Source organism: Salvelinus namaycush, chromosome 15, assembly GCF_016432855.1.
Source record: "Salvelinus namaycush isolate Seneca chromosome 15, SaNama_1.0, whole genome shotgun sequence".
NCBI classification, from domain to species: Eukaryota; Metazoa; Chordata; class Actinopteri; order Salmoniformes; family Salmonidae; genus Salvelinus; species Salvelinus namaycush.
In genome coordinates, this window is record NC_052321.1 from 11036586 (window position 1) to 11061534 (window position 24949).

The window sequence follows — 24949 nt, forward strand, 5'->3', positions numbered from 1 at the left end:
TCTCCCATGTCCACAGAGGAACTCTGTCAGTGACCATTGGGTTCTTGACCACCTCCCTGACCTAGGCCTTTCTCCCCCGATTGCTCAGTTTGGCCGGGCAGCCAGCACCAGCCAGTCTTGGTGGTTCCAAACTTCTTCCATTTAAAAGTGATGGAGGCCACAGTGCTCTTGGGGACCTTCACTGCTGCAGAAATGTTTTGGTCCCCTTCCCCAGATCTGTGCCTCGACACAATCCTGTCTCGGCGCTCTACGGACAATTCTTTCGACCTCATGGCCTAGTTTTTGCTTTGACATGCACTGTCAACTGTGGGAACTTATATACACGTGTGTGCCTTTCCTAATCATGTCCAATCAATTCAATTTACCACAGGTGGACTCTTGTCAAGTTGAAGAAACATGTCAATTATGATCAATGGAAACAGGATGCACCTGAGCTCAATATCGAGTCTCCGTACAAAGAGTGTGATTACTTATGTACCTAAGGTATAAAAAAAAATATATATATATATATATTTTAATACATTTGCCAAAATTTCGAAACTGGTTTTCACTTTGTCATTGTGGGGTATTGTGTGTAGATTGAGAAGGGGATTATAAAATTAAAAAAATCAAATTTAGAATAAGGCTGTAATGTAACAAAATGTGGAAAACGTCAAGATGTCTGAATACTTTCCGAATGCACTTTGACACATTCCTACGCGATTTTCACAGATGGACTACTTAGAAGTTAAATCATGGGGAAATGTTTTATTTTACCCACTGATAGAACATAGGCTTTCACCAAATTGACAAGTTTCATGATTTTTATTTCTGGGGGTGGATTATCCCTTTAAGGCGGAGTAACGGCCACAGAAGAGGATGTTCTGGGTGTTGTCGTGTTGGATTAAGAACAAAAAGGGGTAGTCCGCTTTGAAGGTGTGTTTTTAGGTTAGCAAAAAGCAGCAGATAAAGTAATATTCTGCAAGCATGCTGGTGGTGGTGGTAGCTGCCTCAGTGCCCATCTCGTTCACCTCTAAAGGCTTTGGGCAAATCCAAGTCGTTGTTGGGCGACATGCCTGAGAAATCGCTCCTGGATGAGTTGAAGTTGTTCACTATGCCCATGCTGGGCTTAACTACTTTCAGGTCATAGGTACATTTTGGCAGATTTACCCCTTACCTTCATGTACTGCATCCTTTTTGGCCCTGTCCACATCAAGAGTTCTTGTGAGATTCTTCTTCAGCTTCTCAACCCCAGTGGTGAAACTCCAGCTTTTTCAGCCCTCATCAGGGAGCATGATGAGCATGCCCTATGATGGGAATGATCTGAGAATCTTCGGAGTCTGGCAGATGGCCTCAGGGATGACTGCCAATTGGAAATTGTACATTGTTATCATTTCCACAGCACACTCAATCTTGCTCACTTTGAACTGAGCTTCTCTGGTTTTGGCCTACTCAAATTCCTCTTTCCGCTGGCCCTTGAAGTAGATGGCATTCACCAACACTATTTGTGTTAGTTTACAGTCCCCTCCCACCATGTTATTGATTTTCCCCTCTGTTTCTCCACCTAGCTGTTTAAGTTCACCCTAGCAGCCGCTGCGCTGGACTTGAAGGTGACAGTCCCCTCTGGGCGCAGGTATAGGGCACCCCTCAGCAGGAAAAATAGAACGAGACAATCATTTGTGCCAGGTGTGATATCCCTCTTAAATAGCTTGGGCAAATGTTCCCATTGACCTTTAAGGCCAGCAGGCTAGTCTTTGTTTTAAATGTTTTAAATGTTTTAAATGTTTTATTTTTTAAATTTCTTATTTCTTACTATAATTTTTTTTTTATTGGTGCGTGACTGTTATTGAAAGTTGTATTGTCAATCTTGTTTTGTATTTAACGCCACTTTAAATGTGTACATGACACTGCAACAAAATTTCCCCATGGGGACAATAAAGTAAGTAAGTAAGTAAGTCTCCAACTCTGCACCGTAGTACTACTTGGTTTCACTGAGAAATGCCTCAGCAAACTTGTAAGACTGGTCTCCTTACAGGAGTTAAGCCAGGCTCAGTGCATATGGGGCTTTCTCCTTTGTTCAGCACAGACAAGAGTTTTCTGAACCTGTGATGGATGTCACCCTCAACTTTGAAGAGATCCAAGGAAAAGCTTTTTGCCACAGACAGAGATGACATCCTTACTCTTGAGGCAGGAATGAGTATGGCCTAATGGGGAACTGTAGTTCGATTTATAAAGCAGGAAGTGGGAGGGGAGTTCCAGCAAAGATGACTGCCACATGCACCGAGTGCGTGGCACAGATAAAAATGTGAAAAGTATTCAATAACAAGAAAGTAACAAAGCACAAAATATATGCATTTATAGATAATTTTTCTTAGATACCACTCACTCACATAGTTAATGTCTCTGTACCTTGACACTTAACCTGTGGGCAAGCAACTTTAATTCACGCTTCAGATTTTTCAGTACTTAGCTCCTGCTAACAACTGCTAATATTAGCATTGATCAAAAACAATGGAAGTGAAGGTGGTGTCTTGGATGTGAAGGGGACAGGTTTTAAAATGTCACTGAAATTGTTGTCTTTCCTGGCCCAACTTTTATTGATATTTTGTCCTTTTGAACAACTTACTATGAACATATAGATACATATGTGAGTTGTTTGGATTAATTACATTTGTTCACATGTCCTTCAAAGATCTCCACATCCATTCCTGAGACCTGAATCTGCAGACGGACTGTTTTTAATTGGGGTTTCCTGCTGAGCAGACATTAGCTTTCCCCCATGCTTCCTCCACACAGCAATCTGCCCTATCTCCGGCTCCCTCTCACCACAGCAATCTGCCCTATCTCCGGCTCCCTCTCACCACAGCAATCATCTGGCCTAGCTCCCTCGCACCACAGCAATCATCTGGCCAAGCTCCCTCGCACCACAGCAATCATCTGGCCAAGCTCCCTCGCACCACAGCAATCATCTGGCCAAGCTCTGGCTCCCCCTCTAAACGTGTCATCGTGCTTATACAGAGTGGATGGGCTCTGCTCTCCTGCATCACTCCCCGATTTGAGGTCAATCCAAGGGCACCGCTCCTCGCCTCTCCAGGTAGTTTGCTTGATGGACTCACTCTCTCTGTCTCGGAGGCTGGTGGCACGGCCGTATGTTTCCAATCAATCAAAGTCACTGGCCCTTTAATAGAACCCGGCTTGTAACCCAAGTCAGACGGTGTACTCATTCAGCTGCTATGACAGCTACGTCTTTGATAAACCCCCCCACCACCGAATGTTCTTTTCATTGTCTTGTAATGACCACATTTAACCCTCCGTATAGCTTGCCAGTATGCATATATTCCTCTCTTTAAAACAGGTTGGCTAGTTCTAATGATGCTGGAATTGAGTGGGGTTTTGTAATTGATTATCTTGTGGTGTAACTGAAAGCATCCTGTCCGATATTCCCTTGGTAAGCTATCAAAAGCACATCATGTTCCAAAATGTTCCTCTTCTCTTCCTCAGATCGAGTGCATGGTGGCTTCAGAGGTTCTGCAGAGACACAAGAAGCTACAGTTTGAAAGGGGTGAGTGGGAGAGGAATTGATCTGTGACAGCCTCACCACTCATAGCCTGGTGTGTGTGTGTGGCGTGTGTTCTCGCGCCCGTCCGTGTGTGTCTCGCGCCCGTCCATGTGTGTGTGTCTCGCGCCTGTCCCTGTGTGTGTGTGTGTGTCTCGCGCCCGTCTGTGTGTCTCGCGCCCGTCTGTGTGTCTCGCGCCCGTCTGTGTGTCTCGCGCCCGTCTGTGTGTCTCGCGCCCGTCTGTGTGTCTCGCGCCCGTCTGTGTGTGTGTCTCGCGGCCGTCTGTGTGTGTGTCTCGCGGCCGTCTGTGTGTGTGTCTCGCGGCCGTCTGTGTGTGTGTCTCGCGGCCGTCTGTGTGTGTGTCTCGCGGCCGTCTGTGTGTGTGTCTCGCGGCCGTCTGTGTGTGTGTCTCGCGGCCGTCTGTGTGTGTGTCTCGCGGCCGTCTGTGTGTGTGTCTCGCGGCCGTCTGTGTGTGTGTCTCGCGGCCGTCTGTGTGTGTGTCTCGCGGCCGTCTGTGTGTGTGTCTCGCGGCCGTCTGTGTGTGTGTCTCGCGGCCGTCTGTGTGTGTGTCTCGCGGCCGTCTGTGTGTGTGTCTCGCGGCCGTCCGTCCGTGGGTGGGTCGCTCGCTCGTCCGTGTGTCGCTCGCTCGTCCGTGTGTGTGTCGCTCGCTCGTCCGTGTGTGTCGCTCGCTCGTCCGTGTGTGTCGCTCGCTCGTCCGTGTGTGTCGCTCGCTCGTCCGTGTGTGTCGCTCGCTCGTCCGTGTGTGTCGCTCGCTCGTCCGTGTGTGTGTCGCTCGCTCGTCCGTGTGTGTGTCGCTCGCTCGTCCGTGTGTGTGTGTCGCTCGTCCGTGTGTGTGTCGTGCCTGTCCGTAGGTGTCTACGCTGGTCACAGGAGCCCCACCTGTCTCCCTTGTCTCCCCACACCATTTTAAAGTGATCTGGAGGACAATGACAACCCTCTACCTTGTCATGTGTGTACAGCCTTTGTCCACTCTCTCTATAACATCTCTCATTCTTTACCTGGACTCTCACGGTCTCCAGTCCTGGTGGACTGGAGGATTATCAGCAGTGTCATCCCCAAATCAGAATGTTTGTCCTGTTGGCTGACCTATCGTGTCCTGGCTTCAAGCCTGTCTCTGTCCCAATCAAGTTGAACACAACCCGCTATCAAAGAGAGGAAAGAGAGGGCTACAGTGCTTTCGGAAAGTATTCAGACCTCTTTCCTTTTTCCACATTTAGTTATGTTACAGTAGGACTGGGCGATAAATCAATAAGTATCGAGGTAATTACTTCCCTCAATAACGATATAAAAACGTTAAGATACATTTTTGATAATGTCGATATCGAATATTTAAGTACAGCAGTCAATTTCACCTCTGACGCAGCAGGAACATGCGGCGGAGAAGTGAAAATATGCACGTGGAGAGGTATACGCAGACTAAAAACCACTTAGCACCTCGAGTGATGGAGTAGCCACTATTAACCACGAAAAATGTGTGATGTAGGCAAAAACAGTGGCAGTGATAGCCATGGAGAAGGAGCAGCTTCCAACATAGAAATTATTGATAAAAGGGGTTCAACTGTTTCAGTTATTTGGAAGTGGTTTGGCTTTTTGAAGTCCGACAAGGAACAGAGCAATGTTCGGTGCAAATTGTGCTGTACACAGGTGGCTACCAAGTCACCATCTGAAGAAAAATGACTCAAGGGCACATGCAGAAAGTTTGAGTTTGGCCACGGTATTGATAAACGCCCCTCAAGCACCAGCCAATCTGAAGCAGTCAATACTGACAGTGTTTATGCCCTACGAGCAAACATCGAAAAGACATTGCAAAAGCTCTTATGCATTGCATTGCTAAGGACATGCTACCAATTAGTGCAGTCAAAAAGGAAGGTTTCAAGAGGCTTATCAATTTAATTGACCCCAGGTACATGCCCCCTGGCCGCAAACATTTCTCTCACACCGCACTGCCTAAACTCTACGCCGAGTGTAGAGAAAAAGTTGAGGAACAGCTCAAGACAGATTTGATGTATTTTGCTACTACTACCGATCTGTGGTCTAGTCGCACGTCAGAGCCTTATATTAGCCTCACTATCCACTATATTGACAAAGACTGGAATCTTCTAAATAAATGCCTTCAAACATCATACTTTCCTGACGACCACACGGGTGAAGCTATAGCAGAGGGGCTCATTGACGCTCTCACCTCCTAGGGACTCAGTCAAGACAGACAGGTCTGCATTACAACGGATAGTGGTGCGAACGCGGTGAAGGCCGCTCAAATCAACAAATGGACCCGACAGCAATGTTTTGGAGATCGTCTGCACTTCGTAAGTAACCTTGTCAATTGTGTATATTGAAGTAATTGGTTAGATGAAACTAAATGTTTTTTTTTTTTTTTATCAACTAGTTAAGTACAAATGTAATATTTAACTTAAATCAAAGGGATTATTGTGATTAACATTTTATTAAAATCTTTTGATTTCTCTTAGAGAGAGTGGGTAGAGACAAACGGGTGATTGAGCAATTGGAGTGTGTAGGAAAGTGGTAGGTGCCTTTTCCTATTCATGGGAAAAGAAGAGACCTGACAGTTGGTCAAAAAGAACACAACCTACCCCAGCACAAGTTGGTGACAGTCACCTACCAGGTGGGGATCACGTCAAAAGATGGTGCAAAGAGTACTGGAGCAGGAGAAAGCCACTTCACAGGTCTTGTCCAGTGACAAGAAGACCTGGCGCTTAGCTCCCACCTATATAGATGTTCTTGAGTCCATCAACCAGGCATTGACCCCACTCCTAGAATTCACAGATGCTCTATGTCTGGTGAGTCTTATGTCAGTGTGTCTTACTTGAAGCCAGTACTACACCTGTTCAATACAGAGGTCATGAAACCTGATGATGGTGAAACAGAGCTCACCCAAACCATCAAAACGGTAGTCATGGACTATCTGAATGAGAAATATGATGACCTAGCCACAGATGACCTCCTGGACATAGCCTCGTCGGGTCGACCCTCGGTTTAAAACACATTACATCAAAGAGGAGAAGGTGGGCCACGTAAAAGCAAGAGCTGTCTCAGAGATGGTCAATGAGGGACATGAAAAACCAAGCCCAGCACAGGGAGATGTTGCTGCTGCTTTGCCAGCTAAAAAGAGTCACTAGGCAGTTTTTTCAAAAAGCCATGCTCCACCACCACAGGTTTTACTGAAATCCAGCTGGTAGAAAAGGAACTCAGCTGCTACCTTCAGTCTCCTAATGCTGACAGTGAAACCAATCCACTGGACAGGTGGAAGATCCACCCAAAAAACCTTCCCAAAGTCAGCCACCTGGCAAAGTGCTACCTGTGCATTCCTGCGACCAGCTCCCCCTCAGAGCTTGTTTTTAGCACCGGTGGCAACATAGTGCCCTGCCATAGGGCAGCTTTAAAGCCATAGACAGACTTGTCCTTCTTGCTTGTAAGACAACAACTACCCCAACTTCAACTGTGATGTGCCATTAGGCTAACAGTTATAATGCATATTGACTTGCACTATTTTATGTATTTTTTTTCTCTCATGACTTGTAAGGGTTTACATCTTTTAAAAAAAGTGGAGTTAAAATGTTATTTGTGAGTTACCCTTCTGACAATAAATAAACATTAAAGCTTTTGGTTTGTTCAGGCATTCTTGAGTCTGAAGCAGATATGAACCTTTTTTAAACATTATTTGATTATTGTGATAATTATCATTATCGAATTAAAAAAATATATAGATATATATCGTGATAATTTATTTTCCATATCGCCCAACCTTACGTTACAGCCTTATTCTAAAATGTATTACATTTTTTTTAAATCCTCATCAATCTACACACAATACCCCATAATGACAAAGTGAAAACAGATTTTTAGACATTTTTACAAATGTATGTGCTGCAGAGGGACAAGAGACATGAGAAAATGAGTTTTGATCAGTCATCAAAATAAAAATGCTAAAAACAAATTGGCTGAAAAAAGTTATGAATGAAAAAACAGGAGTTTTTGTGCAGGTACAGCCAACTAGCGCAAAAAAATATTGTCAGGGACTGGGAGATTAGTCCGGATCGAGGGAAAGATGAACAGAGCAAAGTACAGAGATCCTTGATGAAAACCTGCTCCAGAGTGTTCAGGACCTCTGACTAGGGCGACAGTTCACCTTCCACCAGAACAACGACCCTAAGCACACAGCCAAGACAAGGCGGGGAGTGCCTTCGGGACAGTCTCGGAATGTCCTTGAGTGGCCCAGCCATAGCCCGGACTTGAACCTGATCGAACTTCTCTGGAGAGACCTGAAAATTGCTGTCTAGCGACGCTCCCCGTCCAACCTGACAGAGCTTGAAAGGACTTGCAGAATGGGAGAAATTTGCCAAATGCAGGTGTGCCAAGTTTTTAGCGTCATACCGAAGAAGTCTCAGCTCTGTAATTGCTGCCAAAGGTGCTTCAACAAAGTACAGAGTAAAGTGGTCTGAATACTTATGTACATTTTGTTTTTTTTTGCTTTGGAATGGCACTTCCGGTTTTGTCTGGAAATACTCGGGAGAAAAGGGATTTTTTTTCTCAGGATGGAACACTTTGTAAAATGTCAGGAAAATATTCAACTCTAGTGTGCATGCATACACATACAAGAACACACACACAATATGGTGACCGTGGCCACATTAGAACCCCGTAAATGGGTAAAAATATTTAAGAAAAGCCAGGGAGAAGAGTGGGTAAAGGCAGTCAGCCATCTCATCAACGTTCCAGGCCAGCGAGTCAGAATAGTGTCTGAAACCAAACCATATTTGGCAGAGCCAAAGACTATATGTGGAATTGCGTGCAAGCAAGGGGCTGTTTTATTGGACACAAGCAGTGTGTGTTTTTGATTGGGACAGGATGGTCAGGTTTGTTTTGTAGCGACAGACCAAACATTGAGCATCTGCCAGTTTTGTTTAGTTCGGTAGATGCTAATTGAATTTAAATAGAGAAAAATAGAAGTGCATTTAGCTGCCCTGTTATGGACCAACAATGTGATTTTGTGTGTCAAATTACACATGATTGTATGTGTACCAAACCAATTGTGAAATTCCCAATCTCACTATACACACAGACATGAAAGATGACAATCAACAATAAAGTAGTAAAAAAATACATGGAATTATTGTATTTGGATTGTTTTTGATATCATTAATATCACTGTAATTTCTGCAAAAAGCCAATGCATTGAATGTGTGTTACCACATGTAGCGACATAGGCACTACAATCACTTATGACCTCAGGTCACCATGCCACTACCACACAGGCGGGCGGGGGTTACAGTACAGTCTTTTGGTGACACCTGGTTTTGTGCCACCACAGAGGTGCTTCTGGACCCGTGTCTGACGTGGTGCCCTTCGTCGTCGTGCCAGGCAGTGTGCCAGCTGAAGGAGACTGAGGTGGCGCTGCCCCAGCTGGTGCAGTGTGCAGTGTGCACCCTGGAGTTCTGCTCTGCCTGCAAGGCTAACTGGCACCCCGAGCAGGCCTGCCCACCACTGGAGAACAACCTACCCATCACCGCCTTCCTACCTGGAGAGACCAGGTATGGAACTAGACGGTCTCCTCTAGCCTTGGCGGTATACCAGGATATTTGGAAGAAGCCACGGGATGGTTTTTCAATTGTCAATACCGCTTAAACAATTTATTTTTAAGTGTTTTTAATAAATGGGTATTTTTGCTACTTAAGTAAATACAAATTGTGCAATATGTTCGGAGATAAAGAACATTGCGTTCTTCATTTCACCTGTCACATTATTATGAAGCTTATGGTAGACCCCAGTCACGTGGCGTTTGTTTACAAGCACACAAGGACGGTAGACCGGAGCCTTGTGAGTCACTAACTGTTGTGCGGCATGCGCCAGGTGATCTAGTTAAGGTATGGAATTCAAAACAAAATAGTTATACGATTTCTAGCTGGCAAACATTTAAAGTTAACTGTCTAAAATGTGATAAATGCTCTGCAGTTGTGCGTTTGGTTTGCTAATTTAGTAGGTAGTTAGCTATCTAGCTAACGTTAATTACCTTCTTCCAAAATTAAGCATTCGCTTGGTAACAGCAGAGAATCCCCTCCTTGATCAAGAGCCTTGCAGGCTAATATTTGTTTTGTGCGTGCTGCAAACTGTGAGTATAATTTGTTTGTTACTTGTGTAGGTCAGAAACTGCACAAAGTGTTTGCAATGTGCTCGTTAGTATTTAGTTATCGTTCTCTATGGAATTTGACATGTGCTTGTTAGCATTGCTAACCTTTTGGATTACAGAGTATCAGTGAACCTTGTGTTCAATGCCGGTATTACTGAATATCCCAGTATGGCACAAAGTCTGTATGAAGGTATGACCATCTAGATACCACCCAAGAGTCGTCTTTTCTTTTTCTTCATCGCAATCACTTCCTATCCTCCCGGACACATCCTTCCTACCCGTAAGAGACCAGGTATAGAGCTGGAGTTTTGTCATCTTCCTCCCCCTGTCTTCACTATCTTTATGACGCCATCTTTGAACTTTTTACTGTTGAAAAGCGATATCCCAAGTATAAATACATTCAAGTACATACACTAAAGGGTAGGGAAAAAATCTGTTTTGAGCAAAAAGTTTACTGCAGACTTCAAGGTGTATAGGGCATTCAAGCCAGAGTTGGTCTGATGGCATGTCGTGATGTCATCAGCCTCCCCCTTGTTTGAGGGGCTATAGAGAACAAAAGAGGGAAGGCTTACCCCCCCCCCCCCCCCCCCCCCACGGTGCTCTGTCATGACTTACCTGGACCACCTTTTGATGTGCCTTTTTGTTAAGTAAATCGGATGTTAAATGAAGTGAAAGAGACTGTAGTGCCACTAACTCACTCTCCTTCCCATCACCTCAAACTAGTTGAATAGTTTGAATGACATTTCACCCCAAAAAGCAGCACATGGGGCCTGATTCAATCAACCTGCTTAGCTGGCTTTCCCCAATAAATTACACTGTAAGCATTGTTTTGTTGAGAGCATAAACATAAGTTTGTTCTTAATGTTCTTATTTTGGAAACCCTGGTGCAATGATGCATTGTTTTTAGCCGTCATTGTTTCCTTCTCATGTTGATGATCTGTCCTCTACCTAGGACACAGCCTCTGTCCTCTCTACTGAAGACACTGTGGACACAACCTCTGGTCCCTGTGGGAACCTGTATTTACAATCCAGCCAGCTCTCCGTTTCTGGATACCAGCCTAGCTACTGCTGTTGATGGTTCCAGGAAGCCTGCTGCTCTCATGCGTAACGCTATGGCATGAATCATGTAGTAGTCTCTAGTCATCTAGTACATTTTTGTGGATATTTAATATGACCGAGTGTATTGGTTGGAGCAGATTGCCTGATGGTAGTGCTGGGACCCATGGGGTCAGTTAAGGCTAGTCGGGGTAGACTAAAGTCACCCGGTGAAAGTTGTACCGGGAGCAAGTAGATCAATTTATGATCCTAACTCATAGCCAACTTGGATGAGTTGTCTACTTAAAATTATAGGATCTGGTGGCCCAGTGTTAAAGCCATCTGAAAGAAGAGTGAAGGGGAGAGAGTTGTTGAGTTGTCCTCAGATGTCACGAAAGGCCCCAGTGTTAAAGGGACTGTTCAGGATTGTACAACTTAAGTAGTCTGTGGGCCAGGAGAAACTGTGATCCATGGTTCGGTTTTCTCTTAACAGCCACAACAAACTTTCTCCATGGCCAAATCAATTCTCATCAGCTCTACATTTAGTTGCTACTTAAACGTCATTTCGCCATACAATAAAAAAATAAAAAAACATGCCCCATCACTTCCATTGATTGTTAGCTAGTGGTGGCTAAAGTTAGTTAATGTTCGTTTTTTTATTTTATTATTCTTAGGGATGGGTCAGCTTAATTATGCGGGAAGATTGTTGCTTCCATCAATGTAATTGTCTGCATCATCTCCAATCCCCCATATATCTTTTGGGTAAATGGCCAAAAGTTTTGAGAATGACACAAATATTAATTTTCAGTCTGCTGCCTCCGTTTGTATGATGGCAATTTGCATATACTCCAGAATGTTATGAAGAGTGATCAGATGAATTGCAATTAATTGCCAAGTCCCTCTTTGCCATGCAAATGAACTGAATCCCCAAAAAACATTTCCACTGCATTTCAGCCCTGCCACAAAAGGACCAGCTGACATGTCAGTGATTCTCTCATTAACACAGGTGTGAGTGACCACGACAAGACTGGAGATCACTCTGTCATGCTGATTGAGTTCGAATAACAGACTGGAAGCTTCAAAAGGAAGGTGGTGCTTGGAATCATTGTTCTTCCTCTGTCAATCATGGTTACCTGCAAGGAAACACGTGGTGTCATCATTGCTTTGCACAAAAAGGGCTTCACAGGCAAGGATATTGCTGCCAGTAAGATTGCACCTAAATCAACTATTTATCGGATCATCAAGAGCGGTTCAATTGTTGTGAAGAAGGCTTCAGGGCGCCCAAGAGTCCAGCAAGCACCAGAAACGTCTCCTAAAGTTGATTCAGCTGTGGGATCGGGGCACCACCAGTACAGAGCTTGCTCAGGAATGGCAGCAGGCAGGTGTGAGTGCATCTGCATGCACAGTGAGGCGAAGACTTTTGTAGGATGGCCTGCTGTCAAGAAGGGCAGCAAAGAAGCCACTTCTCTCCAGGAAAAACATCAGGGACAGACTGATATTCTGCAAAAGGTACAAGGATTGGATTGCTGAGGACTGGGGTAAAGTCATTTTCTCTGAATCCCCTTTCCGATTGTTTGGGGCATCCGGAAAAAAGCTTGTCCGTATAAGACAAGATGAGCGCTACCATCAGTCCTGTGTCATGCCAACAGTAAAGCATCCTGAGACCATTCATGTGTGGGGCTGCTTCTCAGCCAAGGGAGTGGGCTCACTCACAATTTTGCCTAAGAACACAGCCATGAATAAAGAATGGTACCAACACATCCTCTGAGAGCAACTTCTCCCAACCATCCATGAACAGTTTGGTGACATACAATGCCTTTTCCAGCATGATGGAGCACCTTGCCATAAGGCAAAAGTGATAACTAAGTGGCTCGGGAACAAAACATCGATATTTTGGGTCCATGGCCAGGAAACTCCCCAGACCTTAATCCCATTGAGAACTTGTGATCAATCCTCAAGAGGCGGGTGGACAAACAAAAACCCACCAATTCTGACAAACTCCAAGCGTTGAATATGCAAGAATGGGCTGCCATCAGTCAGGATGTGGCCCAGAAGTTAATTGACAGCATGCCAGGGCAGATTGCAGAGGTCTTGAAAAAGAAGGGTCAACACTGCAAATATTGACTCTTTGCATCAACTTCATGTAATTGTCAATAAAAGGCTTTGACACTTATGAAATGCTTGTAATTATACTTCAGTATTCCATAGTAACATCTGACAAAAATATCTAAAGACACTGAAGCAGCAAACTTTGTGGAATTAATATTTGTGTTATTCTTAACTTTTGGCCACGGCTGTACATACACGTATATGCATATATAAACATTCATACATATACACATAGATATACATACTTTTCTTAGAATACACCTTTATTATTCCCCGCAAACCCTACCACCCTTCCCCCAATTGGCGTAAACGAATTAACAATAACACTTAGGTTTCTACCTTCAGTTTATACATCTTATACACAGTTTACAGACACAATCTATTTTACAATAGTTATATTTTGTTTGTTTTTAGTCCTTCCTCTATTTCTGATGTCCATCCAGTTGATTTATATTTGTAACTGTGCTATTTCACAACATTTCTGAACCTATGTACATTTACCGACCCCGTATGTTTTACATTGGTTATCTTGTTATTAATCCCACCCTTCAGCTCCATTCAACCCCTCCCATCTATCTCTTAACACCATCCATTTTGGATTTCAATTTGCCATATATTTTTCAAATGTGCTGTGATGTTTCACAAAAGTACTGAACCTTTCTATTCTCATAGCTTCTACAGATTGTAAATTAAAGAAACATTTTTGCAAAAATAATTATTATATTATTTATTGATTGACTATGGCTTTTCAAATCACCCAGTATTGCTATCTGCAGTGTTAGTTCTAGGCAAATGTTGCAATGCTTCAGCCATTCCTGGACCTGTGACCAAAAACAAGCTACATATGGACAGTACCAAAATAAATGATCTAATGACTCTGCCTTCTCACAGCAAAATCTGCAGAGCTGGGAAGATTCATATATATATGAAAATCTCTTCCCAACTATTTTGCAATTTATATGGCACAGCTGTCAATTTTTTTGTCCTTAAATGAAATTGGTATATGTTTTATTTATCACACTTTTCTTTAACCATTTGTTAGCTAGTCAGCTAATGGTTGTATTGTTTGTATTGTCTGTTTAAGGAAAACCATGGATTACAGTTTCCCATAGACTAACTTCAGAATGAGGAACCAACTAACATCCAGTTGTAAAATCCTGAACAATTCATCTTTTAACACGGCAATCAGCTGTTGAATAATACCAAATCGTACTCCCCGCCTCTGTTTGGGTATAAAGCTGAGGAATGAGGCTGGAGAAATGTAGCCACACTCAAATTCATAGACAGAGCTATGGATGCAAGGACTGACCATCCATGACATGGAAGTTTTAACCACGTTTTGAGGCTTTACAGGTTTTGTTTTCATTTACAGAGTAAAACAGGCATATTTTGGTTTCTCATGGGGTACTAATTTCATGAGGCATTTATAATTTATATTACTCAAGGGCTACATATAATTCATTTATACGTCCCAAAATGGATGTAGGAGCTGCAGATTGCCCCTTTAAACTGCAGCCTCCTCTCTCTCCACTGTCAAGACTTCAATTATGGCTTGTATGGCTCTTACTGTGATGCTTCAGTTGTCTCAACAATGATCTCTGGAGTACATTCTTCCTTCTCGCTCTCCTTGAAGAGTGTGGGAGAGGACATTAGTCTCCTTATTCGAATGGCCTCCTCTTACACTATTAGCCCATTCTGCAACCAGCTGACATATGAAGCAATTATCACAAAGGGCAAATGTTATCCTCAGTGGACCGATCCCATTTTGCACAGAGCTTGCTGCCTTTCACTGATATTTGTTTTAGTTTCTCTCTGTTGCCATTGCTCATATGAAACAGACACTCTCCTCAAACCTCACAGCGATCCATGTAGTTTACCTTCTGATCTTGAACCTGTATTCTGTTACATTCAGGCCTCCATCCCTTTCCTTCCAAAGTAGATGCTAGAATCCAAAGTCCTTTTTTGTTACAAAATGGCTGTCAGGGTATCAAATTAAGGAGGAAGTAAGAGGTGTGCCTTAATTCACTCTGGCCGTATGTGATCAGTAGCTGGGGAATTGGCTCAAGAAATGAATATGCTTGTTCTGTGTCCAGCTCTCTGAGACTCGAGGGCATCCGACAGCATCACCTGCTCCTCTCTCGCTCTGGCCTTGAAGAGTCAGCAGCAATAAGAATGGAGACACAAGACCTGCCTTTACGATAATAAGGGGAAAGAAAGGACTGAAATGAGTGGGGAAAAGAAAGGCTAAGATGAGCACACTTTGGGTTTCTCATTTTAAACACTCATTAAGTGTTTTATTGGAAAGTGTTGTTTATTGCAAGCTTGGGTCTATTGTGCACTTACAAAGGCTATAACAGCTCTGTGGCATGATAAACTGTATGGGTGGAAAATCTCTGGGTCTCTGATGTATCGTGGTCTTTGTTAGCATTATTCAGAATAAACACTTGTTTCAAACAGAATTTTTTTAAGAAGCGTAACACACACTGAACGTTGCTCTCTCACTATGTCTCCTCAGCTCCTTCTACAAGAGTGACGATGATGACGGTCCCATCAAGCGCTGTCCCAAGTGTAAGGTGTACATCGAGAGAGACGAGGGCTGTGCCCAGATGATGTGCAAGAACTGCAAACATGCCTTCTGCTGGTACTGCCTGGAGTCACTGGACGTGAGTAGAGAACCCGGTCTCTCTCACACACACGCCTTTCTGCTGGTACTTTCTAGAGTTCCTGGACTTGAGTAGAATGTTGTCTCAATGTTTGCCTGAAACAACACCACACATGCTGCTACAACATGCTGATGTTCCTATAGAATAATACACACGTATCTTTGCCGAGGATTTTTAATTTCGCTGTACAGAGAATGTTGCACCTGACTGCAATACGGCAGTCTGAAATCTGCATAGAATTCACTCTGTCTGGTTTTAGCAGTGATTAAATGTGTTACATGGGAGTAATAGCACTACAGGAGGTGTGATAAGGCTGCAGGCCAATGTCTTTCCAAATCCATGACGTTTGATACAAGGCAATGGAACTGAAACAACAGAGTTTTATTTATTTGTTATCTGTGCTTGTAGGAAGCTAGGAGGCTTTACTGGCAGTGTCTTAAGTAAATCCTCATTTCAGACTGCACTGGTCATTTAAAAGCAATTTTCTCCCAGCAGCTGCCTCTGAGTACTAATGATAGATCATTATTCTCTCTCTCTGTCTGCGTGTTTTGTGTGTGTGTGTGACAGGATGACTTCCTCCTGATCCATTTTGACAAAGGACCCTGTCGAAACAAACTAGGTCACTCCAGGTCGTCTGTCATCTGGCACAGAACACAGGTGAGTTACAGTATGTTAGCACACTCACTGTTCTCCTTAATAACTTTCTTTCTCTCGCTCTCTTTCACGTGTTCAACATGAATATACATGGACGGTGTTCTGTAAAAACACTGGTCGGTAGGAGAGCACAGGTTGGTTCATGTGCTCTAGATGTTGGACCATTGTTGTTGGTGAGAACATGTCTGACATTGCTATCTTCTAGGTCATTTCCTTTGTATGTGTACATTTACTAGTCAATGGGTAATAGTAAAGCTTTCAGTTTGGCACAAATGTGACAGGCTGCTCAATATCTTGCATTACTGGTAAGATAGTAAGTTACAGCATGCATAACCATGTTGTAACCGACTGTCTCCCGAGTTGCGCAGCGGTCTAAGGCACTGCATCTCAGTGCTTGAGGCGTCACTACAGACACCCTGGTTCGAATCCAGTCTGTATCAAAACCAGCCGTGATTGGTCGTCCCATAGGGCGGTGCACAATAGGGTCGTCCGGGTTTGACCGGTGTAGGCCGTCATTGTAAATATGAATTTGTTCTGAACTGACCTGCCTAGTTAAATAAAGGTTCAAAAATAACATAACACTTGCCATACATTGGGAAATCAAATGAAAGTCCATACGTCCTTTAGAATTGTTATTTCAATATTAATTTAATGCAACAACAAAACAATTTCATCTTACATCACCAAGTCATTTTTCAGTTATAAGTACAGTAACTTCGAGCACATATCTATTCATAGACGAGCACGTTTCCCGCGTTTAATAGTGTTGTGACTGCTAGCTTACACGCTGACATCTGTTGCCCAGTGGGACAGGCTGAGTCATTTGAGCATGGTTACAGCTTGTGTACTGCACCTCCTGTACCCAGCCCGTACAACCTCACTGCTTCCTATGCAGCCCGTACAACCTCACTGCTTCCTATGCAGCCCGTACAACCTCACTGCTTCCTTCCCAGCCCGTACAACCTCACTGCTTCCTTCCCAGCCCGTACAACCTCACTGCTTCCTTTCCAGCCCGTACAACCTCACTGCTTCCTTCCCAGCCCGTACAACCTCACTGCTTCCTTTCCAGCCCGTACAACCTCACTGCTTCCTTTCCAGCCCGTACAACCTCACTGCTTCCTTCCCAGCCCGTACAACCTCACTGCTTCCTTTCCAGCCCGTACAACCTCACTGCTTCCTTCCCAGCCCGTACTACCTCACTGCTTCCTTCCCAGCCCGTACAACCTCACTGCTTCCTTCCCAGCCCGTACAACCTCACTGCTTCCTTCCCAGCCCGTACAACCTCACTGCTTCCTTCCCAGCCCGTACAACCTCACTGCTTCCTTCCCAGCCCGTACAACCTCACTGCTTCCTTCCCAGCCCGTACAACCTCACTGCTTCCTACCCAGCCCGTACCACCTCACTGCTTCCTACCCAGCCCGTACCACCTCACTGCTTCCTACCCAGCCCGTACCACCTCACTGCTTCCTACGCAGCCCGTACTACCTCACTGCTTCCTTCCCAGCCCGTACAACCTCACTGCTTCCTTCCCAGCCCGTACAACCTCACTGCTTCCTTCCCAGCCCGTACAACCTCACTGCTTCCTTCCCAGCCCGTACAACCTCACTGCTTCCTTCCCAGCCCGTACAACCTCACTGCTTCCTTCCCAGCCCGTACCACCTCACTGCTTCCTACCCAGCCCGTACAACCTCACTGCTTCCTTCCCAGCCCGTACAACCTCACTGCTTCCTTCCCAGCCCGTACAACCTCACTGCTTCCTACCCAGCCCGTACCACCTCACTGCTTCCTACCCAGCCCGTACCACCTCACTGCTTCCTACCCAGCCCGTACCACCTCACTGCTTCCTACCCAGCCCGTACAACCTCACTGCTTCCTACCCAGCCCGTACAACCTCACTGCTTCCTTCCCAGCCCGTACAACCTCACTGCTTCCTTCCCAGCCCGTACAACCTCACTGCTTCCTTCCCAGCCCGTACAACCTCACTGCTTCCTTTCCAGCCCGTACAACCTCACTGCTTCCTTTCCAGCCCGTACAACCTCACTGCTTCCTACCCAGCCCGTACAACCTCACTGCCTCCTACCCAGCCCGTACCACGTCACTGCTTCCTACCCAGCCCGTACAACCTCACTGCTTCCTTCCCAGCCCGTACAACCTCACTGCTTCCTTCCCAGCCCGTACCACCTCACTGCTTCCTACCCAGCCCGTACCACCTCACTGCTTCCTACCCAGCCCGTACCACCTCACTGCTTCCTACCCAGCCCGTACCACCTCACTGCTTCCTACCCAGCCCGTACCACCTCACTGCTTCCTACCCAGCCCGTACCACCTCACTGCTTCCTACCCAGCCCGTACCACCTCACTGCTTCCTACCCAGCCCGTACCACCTCACTGCTTCCTACCCAGCCCGTACCACCTCACTGCTTCCTACCCAGCCCGTACCACCTCACTGCTTCCTACCCAGCCCGTACCACCTCACTGCTTCCTACCCAGCCCGTACCACCTCACTGCTTCCTACCCAGCCCGTACCACCTCACTGCTTCCTACCCAGCCCGTACCACCTCACTGCTTCCTACCCAGCCCGTTCCACCTCACTGCTTCCTACCCAGCCCGTACCACCTCACTGCTTCCTACCCAGCCCGTACCACCTCACTGCTTCCTACCCAGCCCGTACCACCTCACTGCTTCCTACCCAGCCCGTACCACGTCACTGCTTCCTACCCAGCCCGTACCACCTCACTGCTTCCTACCCAGCCCGTACCACCTCACTGCTTCCTACCCAGCCCGTACCACCTCACTGCTTCCTACCCAGCCCGTACAACCTCACTGCTTCCTACCCAGCCCGTACCACCTCACTGCTTCCTACCCAGCCCGTACCACCTCACTGCTTCCTACCCAGCCCGTACCACGTCACTGCTTCCAAGGACCTTGTCGCTCTCTCGAACTCCTCATGAATACCTAACACATGGCCCTTATTCACAGAAGGGGTGCTGATCTTGGGATCTAAAAGGCAAAACTGATCATAGATCAGCACTTTTTATGAATAAAGGCCCTGATCTGATAGGGCAAATCCTGCCTTGATGAAAGCTCAGCCTCTGTCTGACTTCAGATCAGTTCTGGGATTGTGTCCACTGGGGATGCAATAAGAGGAATAGAGGTCACCTCTCTAGGTGTATTGTTCTACTCTCTAGGCTTACTGTTCTCAGACCAGACATGGTATATTCTATACGATAGCATTGTCAGGGTTTGTTCATATGGGCACACGGGATATCATGTTAATACAGGTATACCGGCACAACTAAAGGTTAATGTGTTGCTCGTCTGGGGAATTCATGTAAATATTAATAACTCCACAAGAGGAAGAGAACTGAAACACCCAAGAGTGGATCTCAACTATGATATTTATCCATGCTTGGTGGTCTTTAATTAAAATGTCTTTATCAAAGGATATTATTTTAAACCATCTAGCTGACTGTCAAAATGGTCCGTTTGCAGTTATTTTTAGATAACTATATCTCACTCTCTGTCGTCTTGTCCTTCACAGACCTACCCTGAGGTGATCCCCAAAATGACTCTTGCTCTGAAACTGGCAGAATTGCATTCTGTTATTCTAAGGAGGTCTTCCCTGTAAATGCATGTTTTGAATGTCATTTTGTTGCTGAGGAGATGTTGGGCTGGAATCAGATGCCACCATGTGGTGGGATAGATGACTTGCACAACAAAGATTGAAAAGAAAAGGGATGCCCAGCACTCACACAAGGGTTTTGTTCAATAAGGCCAAACGAGAAAATGGTTTGAGAAGAAAAGTGAAAATGGCTTGGAGTCTAATTATCATGTTAAGGGATTCCGCAGATGCTAGTCCTCTTCAAAGTGTTTTCTCTATAGTGCGGCATGTGTTCTTTTGATATGTTTGCTATGTATCTAAACAAACAATGTCTTATTTGCTGGTGCTTCTGTCTTGTTGCAGTCTCTCATCCTCTTACTTTCTCTCCCCCTCTCTCTCTCTCCCTCCTCTCTTCTTTCTCTTGCTCTCCACTCTTGCTCTCACTCTCTCCAGGTGGTGGGGATCTTCGCTGGCTTTGGCCTGCTCCTGCTGGTGGCCTCTCCCTTCCTCCTCCTGGCCACACCATTCATCCTCTGCTGCAAGTGCAAGTGCAGCAAAGGAGATGATGACCCCTTTCCCACCTAAACCTCACCCCACCAACACAGGAGGGTGAAGAGTCCGCCCCCCCTCCCCCGCCGTGGGCCATTTTTTTCCTTTTTTTCCCCTATTGCCTCCCTCCAACCTTGGAGTGCTGCTTCATTTAATGGGACTTGGCTAGCCACATCCCAATCCATCTCACTCCACAGTGTCATGGTGGGAGTGGAGGAGGAGGAGGAGTTGACCCCATGCCCATTGGCCTGGTAGAAGAGGTCAAAGGTCACAGGTCAGACTGAGGAGGACAATGATGCCCCTCTCTGTGTGGATTTGTGGGTTTGTGTAAGTATACTGTAGCAGGGCCACTGAGGCCTCGGCTGTGCTTCAGGCAGTACAAGACAAGAGGAGGGTGTTTTATCAAGATGAATGATAAACACATTAGGATGTCTTGATCAGGGTTGGGCTCAATTCTAATTGAGGTCAGTCCATTTAGGAATTAAACTAAAATTCAATAATTTATAAAATTGCATTTATTTTAAATTACTTCTCAATAAACTTAACTGTATAAACTTTTTATTTCAAAAGTTAAATTGAAATCACTTCAATGAATTGACTGCCTTCAATTTGAGTTGAGCCTAACCCTGTTCTAGATCCTCTCCTCGGGACATTTTCATGCAGTGCCAGCTTGAATCGGAGGACCTTTCACTTGAACTTACTTTAATCAAGTTTTGTTAATTTGTCGAACACAAAGCTCCCTCCCCCCACTCTCTCTGTGTAGCTGTCAACATACAGGAAGTAGCACTGGAGTTACATGATGACCCACATTTTGTGTTCACTAAGTTTGCACATGGGACTCCCGTTTGTCACTTTACTGACCGGGGCGGGAGTTGGGGCGTTTTCTCTCTCACTCCCCTGTACAGCACGTTCTCTTGTTGATGTCAGTGTTTTTGTAATCTTTCGCTCTGTTCCAACTATCAGCAAGAAAGTATTCATTTTACAAACTGGATTTGAACTCTTATGTGTCTACAGGTATTTGTGAGGGTGTCCCAAACTCACTCTCACGTCCCAATAAGATAATCATGGGCCTGTATTCACACCGTCTCAGAGTAGGACTGCTGATCTAGGAAAGACTCAACTAATCCTAGGTTAGCACTCTTACTCTGAAACACTCTGTGAATACAGGCCCTGAACCTTAGTGTCGTCATCCACACAGACGGAAACAAACCATTTGGAATCAACAGAAGCGACTTCTGTTGTCAAATGGAATACCTGAATATAGATGTCATGCCGTTTTAATTCAGAGTTCCTCTGAACCCAGATAAGCATATTGCTTAGCCAAATAGAACAAATGGTTTAAAATAAATTAGAAAAGTAGCCAAAAAGCCACCTTAGTATTCTGAAGAAGAAAAAAATTGTCTTGCAAAAACATGGCTTTTGTCCAGTTCCGTCCTTGTGAAAGCACACTTAAATAATGAATATGTTTAATGCATCACAATCAGTCATTAAAACCTGTTTATTGTCAGGTAGAACATAAGAGATGAATTCATGTCTCTCTCTGATACAAAGATGTCTCTTCATATCATCCATATCACATTGATGTTGGTCATATATCCAACTACTGTAATGAACAATAATCCTATACAAATGTTTTTTGTTGTGTGAACTAGTGGAAAACTTGCATATGTTAGTGGTATGGTTGTCAATGTTTTCATTGGGAGAAAGTTGAGAGCTCACTCTCTCTACATGCAGCTAACCTTTGCAGGGCTATCAAAATGTCAAGAACTTCACTAGACTGTTTTGGACACATCCGAAAGCTGCTCTACACATCACTGTATCTATGCAAGTTTGTGCGTTTCCAATCTTACTAGGTCTTGCTAATAGTGTGGTCATATCAAGCGGTCCACTATGTTATACCAGATTCCCTGTGCCATCTCTTCATACGGTAGTGTTTTACAATGGGGTGGTTGACTTGCATCAGATGTAACATGGGTTTGATTTGACCTATCTGGGAAGCCATACATTAGTTAATCACCGTCATTTGTTCTCATGTTGTTCCATTAGACTGTGTGGTGAGGATGCATGTAGCTACACCGTTTCTCACTCTGAAACGCATTTAAAAGGGCAATCTGCTGCATCCATTTTTGGACTTTTAAATTCATAATATGTAGCCATTGATTCATGAAGAATATAACGGTCTCATGAGCTTAGTTCAACTGTTTAAACCCATTAGATACCAAACTATACCCTTGTTTTACTCATTTGTAAACACTAATAATTCTATAGCCTCAAAATGGTTAACTATAGTTTTGATATTTAATGGATGGTCAGTCCTTGCATCCATAGCTGTTTTATGAATTTCTACATCTACTGTTTACCAAAACAGTGGCAGGGTGACCACTTTTTTTTTTTATTGCTTGAACTGAAGATTGACCCTAAACTCAAGACATGAGTCATTATCATTCCGTCCATCACTTAGCTACTTTGGAACACATACAGAATACTGAGAAACTCTTCAAAGAAGTCCCTGATTTTTAATGTTGCTCTCGTAGCATTCAAATAGGGGCTATGGCAGTTAATAGGACTAGCATCAGCTATCACCTTACCTCATGGTAGCCATTCCTTTAAAAACAAAGGGAATGTTAGCCTAAATGTTTAAATACCTCGCCTGTAGCCTCATTTTCTTCTAACCCTTACTGCGTCAAAGCCTGTAATTCCCAAAAAATTCAGTTGATCTTATTGACCCTGTTCTGTCAGTAAGGAATATAAAGGTTTCAACTGAACATGTGGCTCACTGAGCTGACCATGTCTTTGTATGACAATCGTGCCAAGAAGGTCTCTCGTGGGTGGCAATGGTGAAATTGAATGAGTGAATAGTAAGTGAAGTGAATAGTTTGAAGCGTCTAAGAATGTGTCAAATAAAAGCTGCGATCTTGTTTCCATATGTTGTGGATGTTAATGTTGGAGGTTGAGCCTTGGAATACTCTATGGTATGACGTGTACTATTGTTTTGGTTTTCAAGATGTATGTTCATTAAATACTGTAGTTCTTTCTGGAATTGTTGAGTTTTTGAATGTGTTCGGAGATCAGAAGAAATGTAGGCGCTATTTCCAGGTTTCCTCAACTCGGAGACTTGGAAGGACGGCATTGTAGGACTATAGAAATGTAACACAACTTGTTTCCACTTCTCTTATCGTCTATTTGGTATAGTTGGGATGTTGAGCTGAGAAGAAATCTTGAATATTTGTCCTCTGACTCAACTGATTTAGGTTGCTGGCTTTTCATATGGTTACACAGTATCTACCAATCAAACTCCAAGGACTCATACAGTCATTGGTGTCATCTGGTTTCAGTCAGCATTATGCAGCAAAGGGCCAAAAAACTTACATTTAAACGCCATTCACCTTGAGGTGAGGCCATGCATGTTGCACAATTATTTTCTAAGATTTGATACTTCTATTTCTTTGTCCACGTTTCTACTGAGATAAATGTAGGTTGTTGAAAAAATTCCATTGCTCTTGTTTTTAAAATGCATGTTGTACTCTACCATTACTATGCGTTTTAAGATCCCATGCTACGCCTCTTCATTTTAGGGACTGAAACAAGTCCTTAAATTTGGGAAGTTTTCTGTCATGACATACTCTTTATCCTGGCTTTTGGAGTTTGCCTTTCACACTTAAGATACTGTACATAGGTTGCCTTTGTGTTATACTTGTTCTGTTGGCTTTGATGCAGTTAATCATACATTTAATTACTTTCAACTTTTCAAAAGATGTAACCTTTTAAATTGGCATGTGTGGATATCCTTCGATAAACCAACATTGTACTTTTCCCATGTATCTACAGTTTCACGAACTCTGTGACATGGAATAAATGTGGTTGTTTTTTGTGACTCGTGTCTCCTTTGGACATAATGTCAATATGCTTGACGTATTTAACGTCTGATTCACAGTAGGGTTGTCCAGAATCGTACTGCGCTGTTCCTTTTCAGCAACTATGGGGGATGTGTAAGCAGACCAGTCCAGTACAACTTGACTTGGTTTGGCCGTATGATGTGAATAAGGGAATAAGTTGACCACAACGTTGAAAGTGGTATTTTCAACTTCTTTTCAACCAAAAAGTCGTATTTTCAACGTCTTTTGCTCATAGGGAAGTTCTCACTAGTCCTCATCGGTCCCAGGAACATGACTGGTGTAAGTGCGCACTCTAGTGTTGATGGATGGTACATTTGTCTTTGTCTTCATCAAACACTTAGTAGGATATTTTCATTCCAGTCAGCGCTCGCGTCATGTTAAATATCACAAATAGATGTGCAAATGAATTTAAAACCTCCGTCAGTGTGTTGGTCTTATTTGAAGGGAGACCTATCCAGTAAACCTTGGCTTTTCCAGTGGTACACATTACTTATTGTATGTATCTAATGATCCTTCTAGGAGATACATAAAATAATACACATATGCATTGAGACATTCAATCAATTCATAAAGTTGCTGTTGACCTTCCCCTCTGCCAGTTCTTGGCTTTGCACTGTGACAGGTTCTCAGAATAAGCAAAGTACCTATAATCAGAATAGTCAACATGAATTTCTTGGTACCAGCTCATAAATAAAAGCTGTACCATTCATATCAATTAAGTATGTTTGTACGGTACCATT

General features: G+C 44.2%; 1 protein-coding gene across 4 annotated transcripts in view; it reads left to right on the forward strand.

Annotated features, from left to right (window-relative positions):
• The window catches only part of LOC120060184 (probable E3 ubiquitin-protein ligase RNF144A-A), a 63440-nt gene extending 39253 nt beyond the window's left edge, over positions 1–24187 (forward strand). Inside the window, exons 4-9 of one of the 4 annotated variants that reach the window (XM_039009316.1) lie at positions 2846–3073; positions 3481–3541; positions 8887–9106; positions 15362–15509; positions 16077–16166; positions 20218–24187. In XM_039009316.1, coding sequence (XP_038865244.1) covers positions 2846–3073; positions 3481–3541; positions 8887–9106; positions 15362–15509; positions 16077–16166; positions 20218–20349 — 879 coding nt within the window. In that variant the 3' untranslated portion in view covers positions 20350–24187. Of the gene's footprint in view, positions 1–2671; positions 3074–3480; positions 3542–8886; positions 9107–15361; positions 15555–16076; positions 16167–20217 lie in introns of all 4 variants that reach the window. The other 3 variants (XM_039009318.1, XM_039009319.1, XM_039009320.1) reach the window with 3 other exon arrangements.
• Positions 24188–24949: the final 762 nt, after the last annotated feature.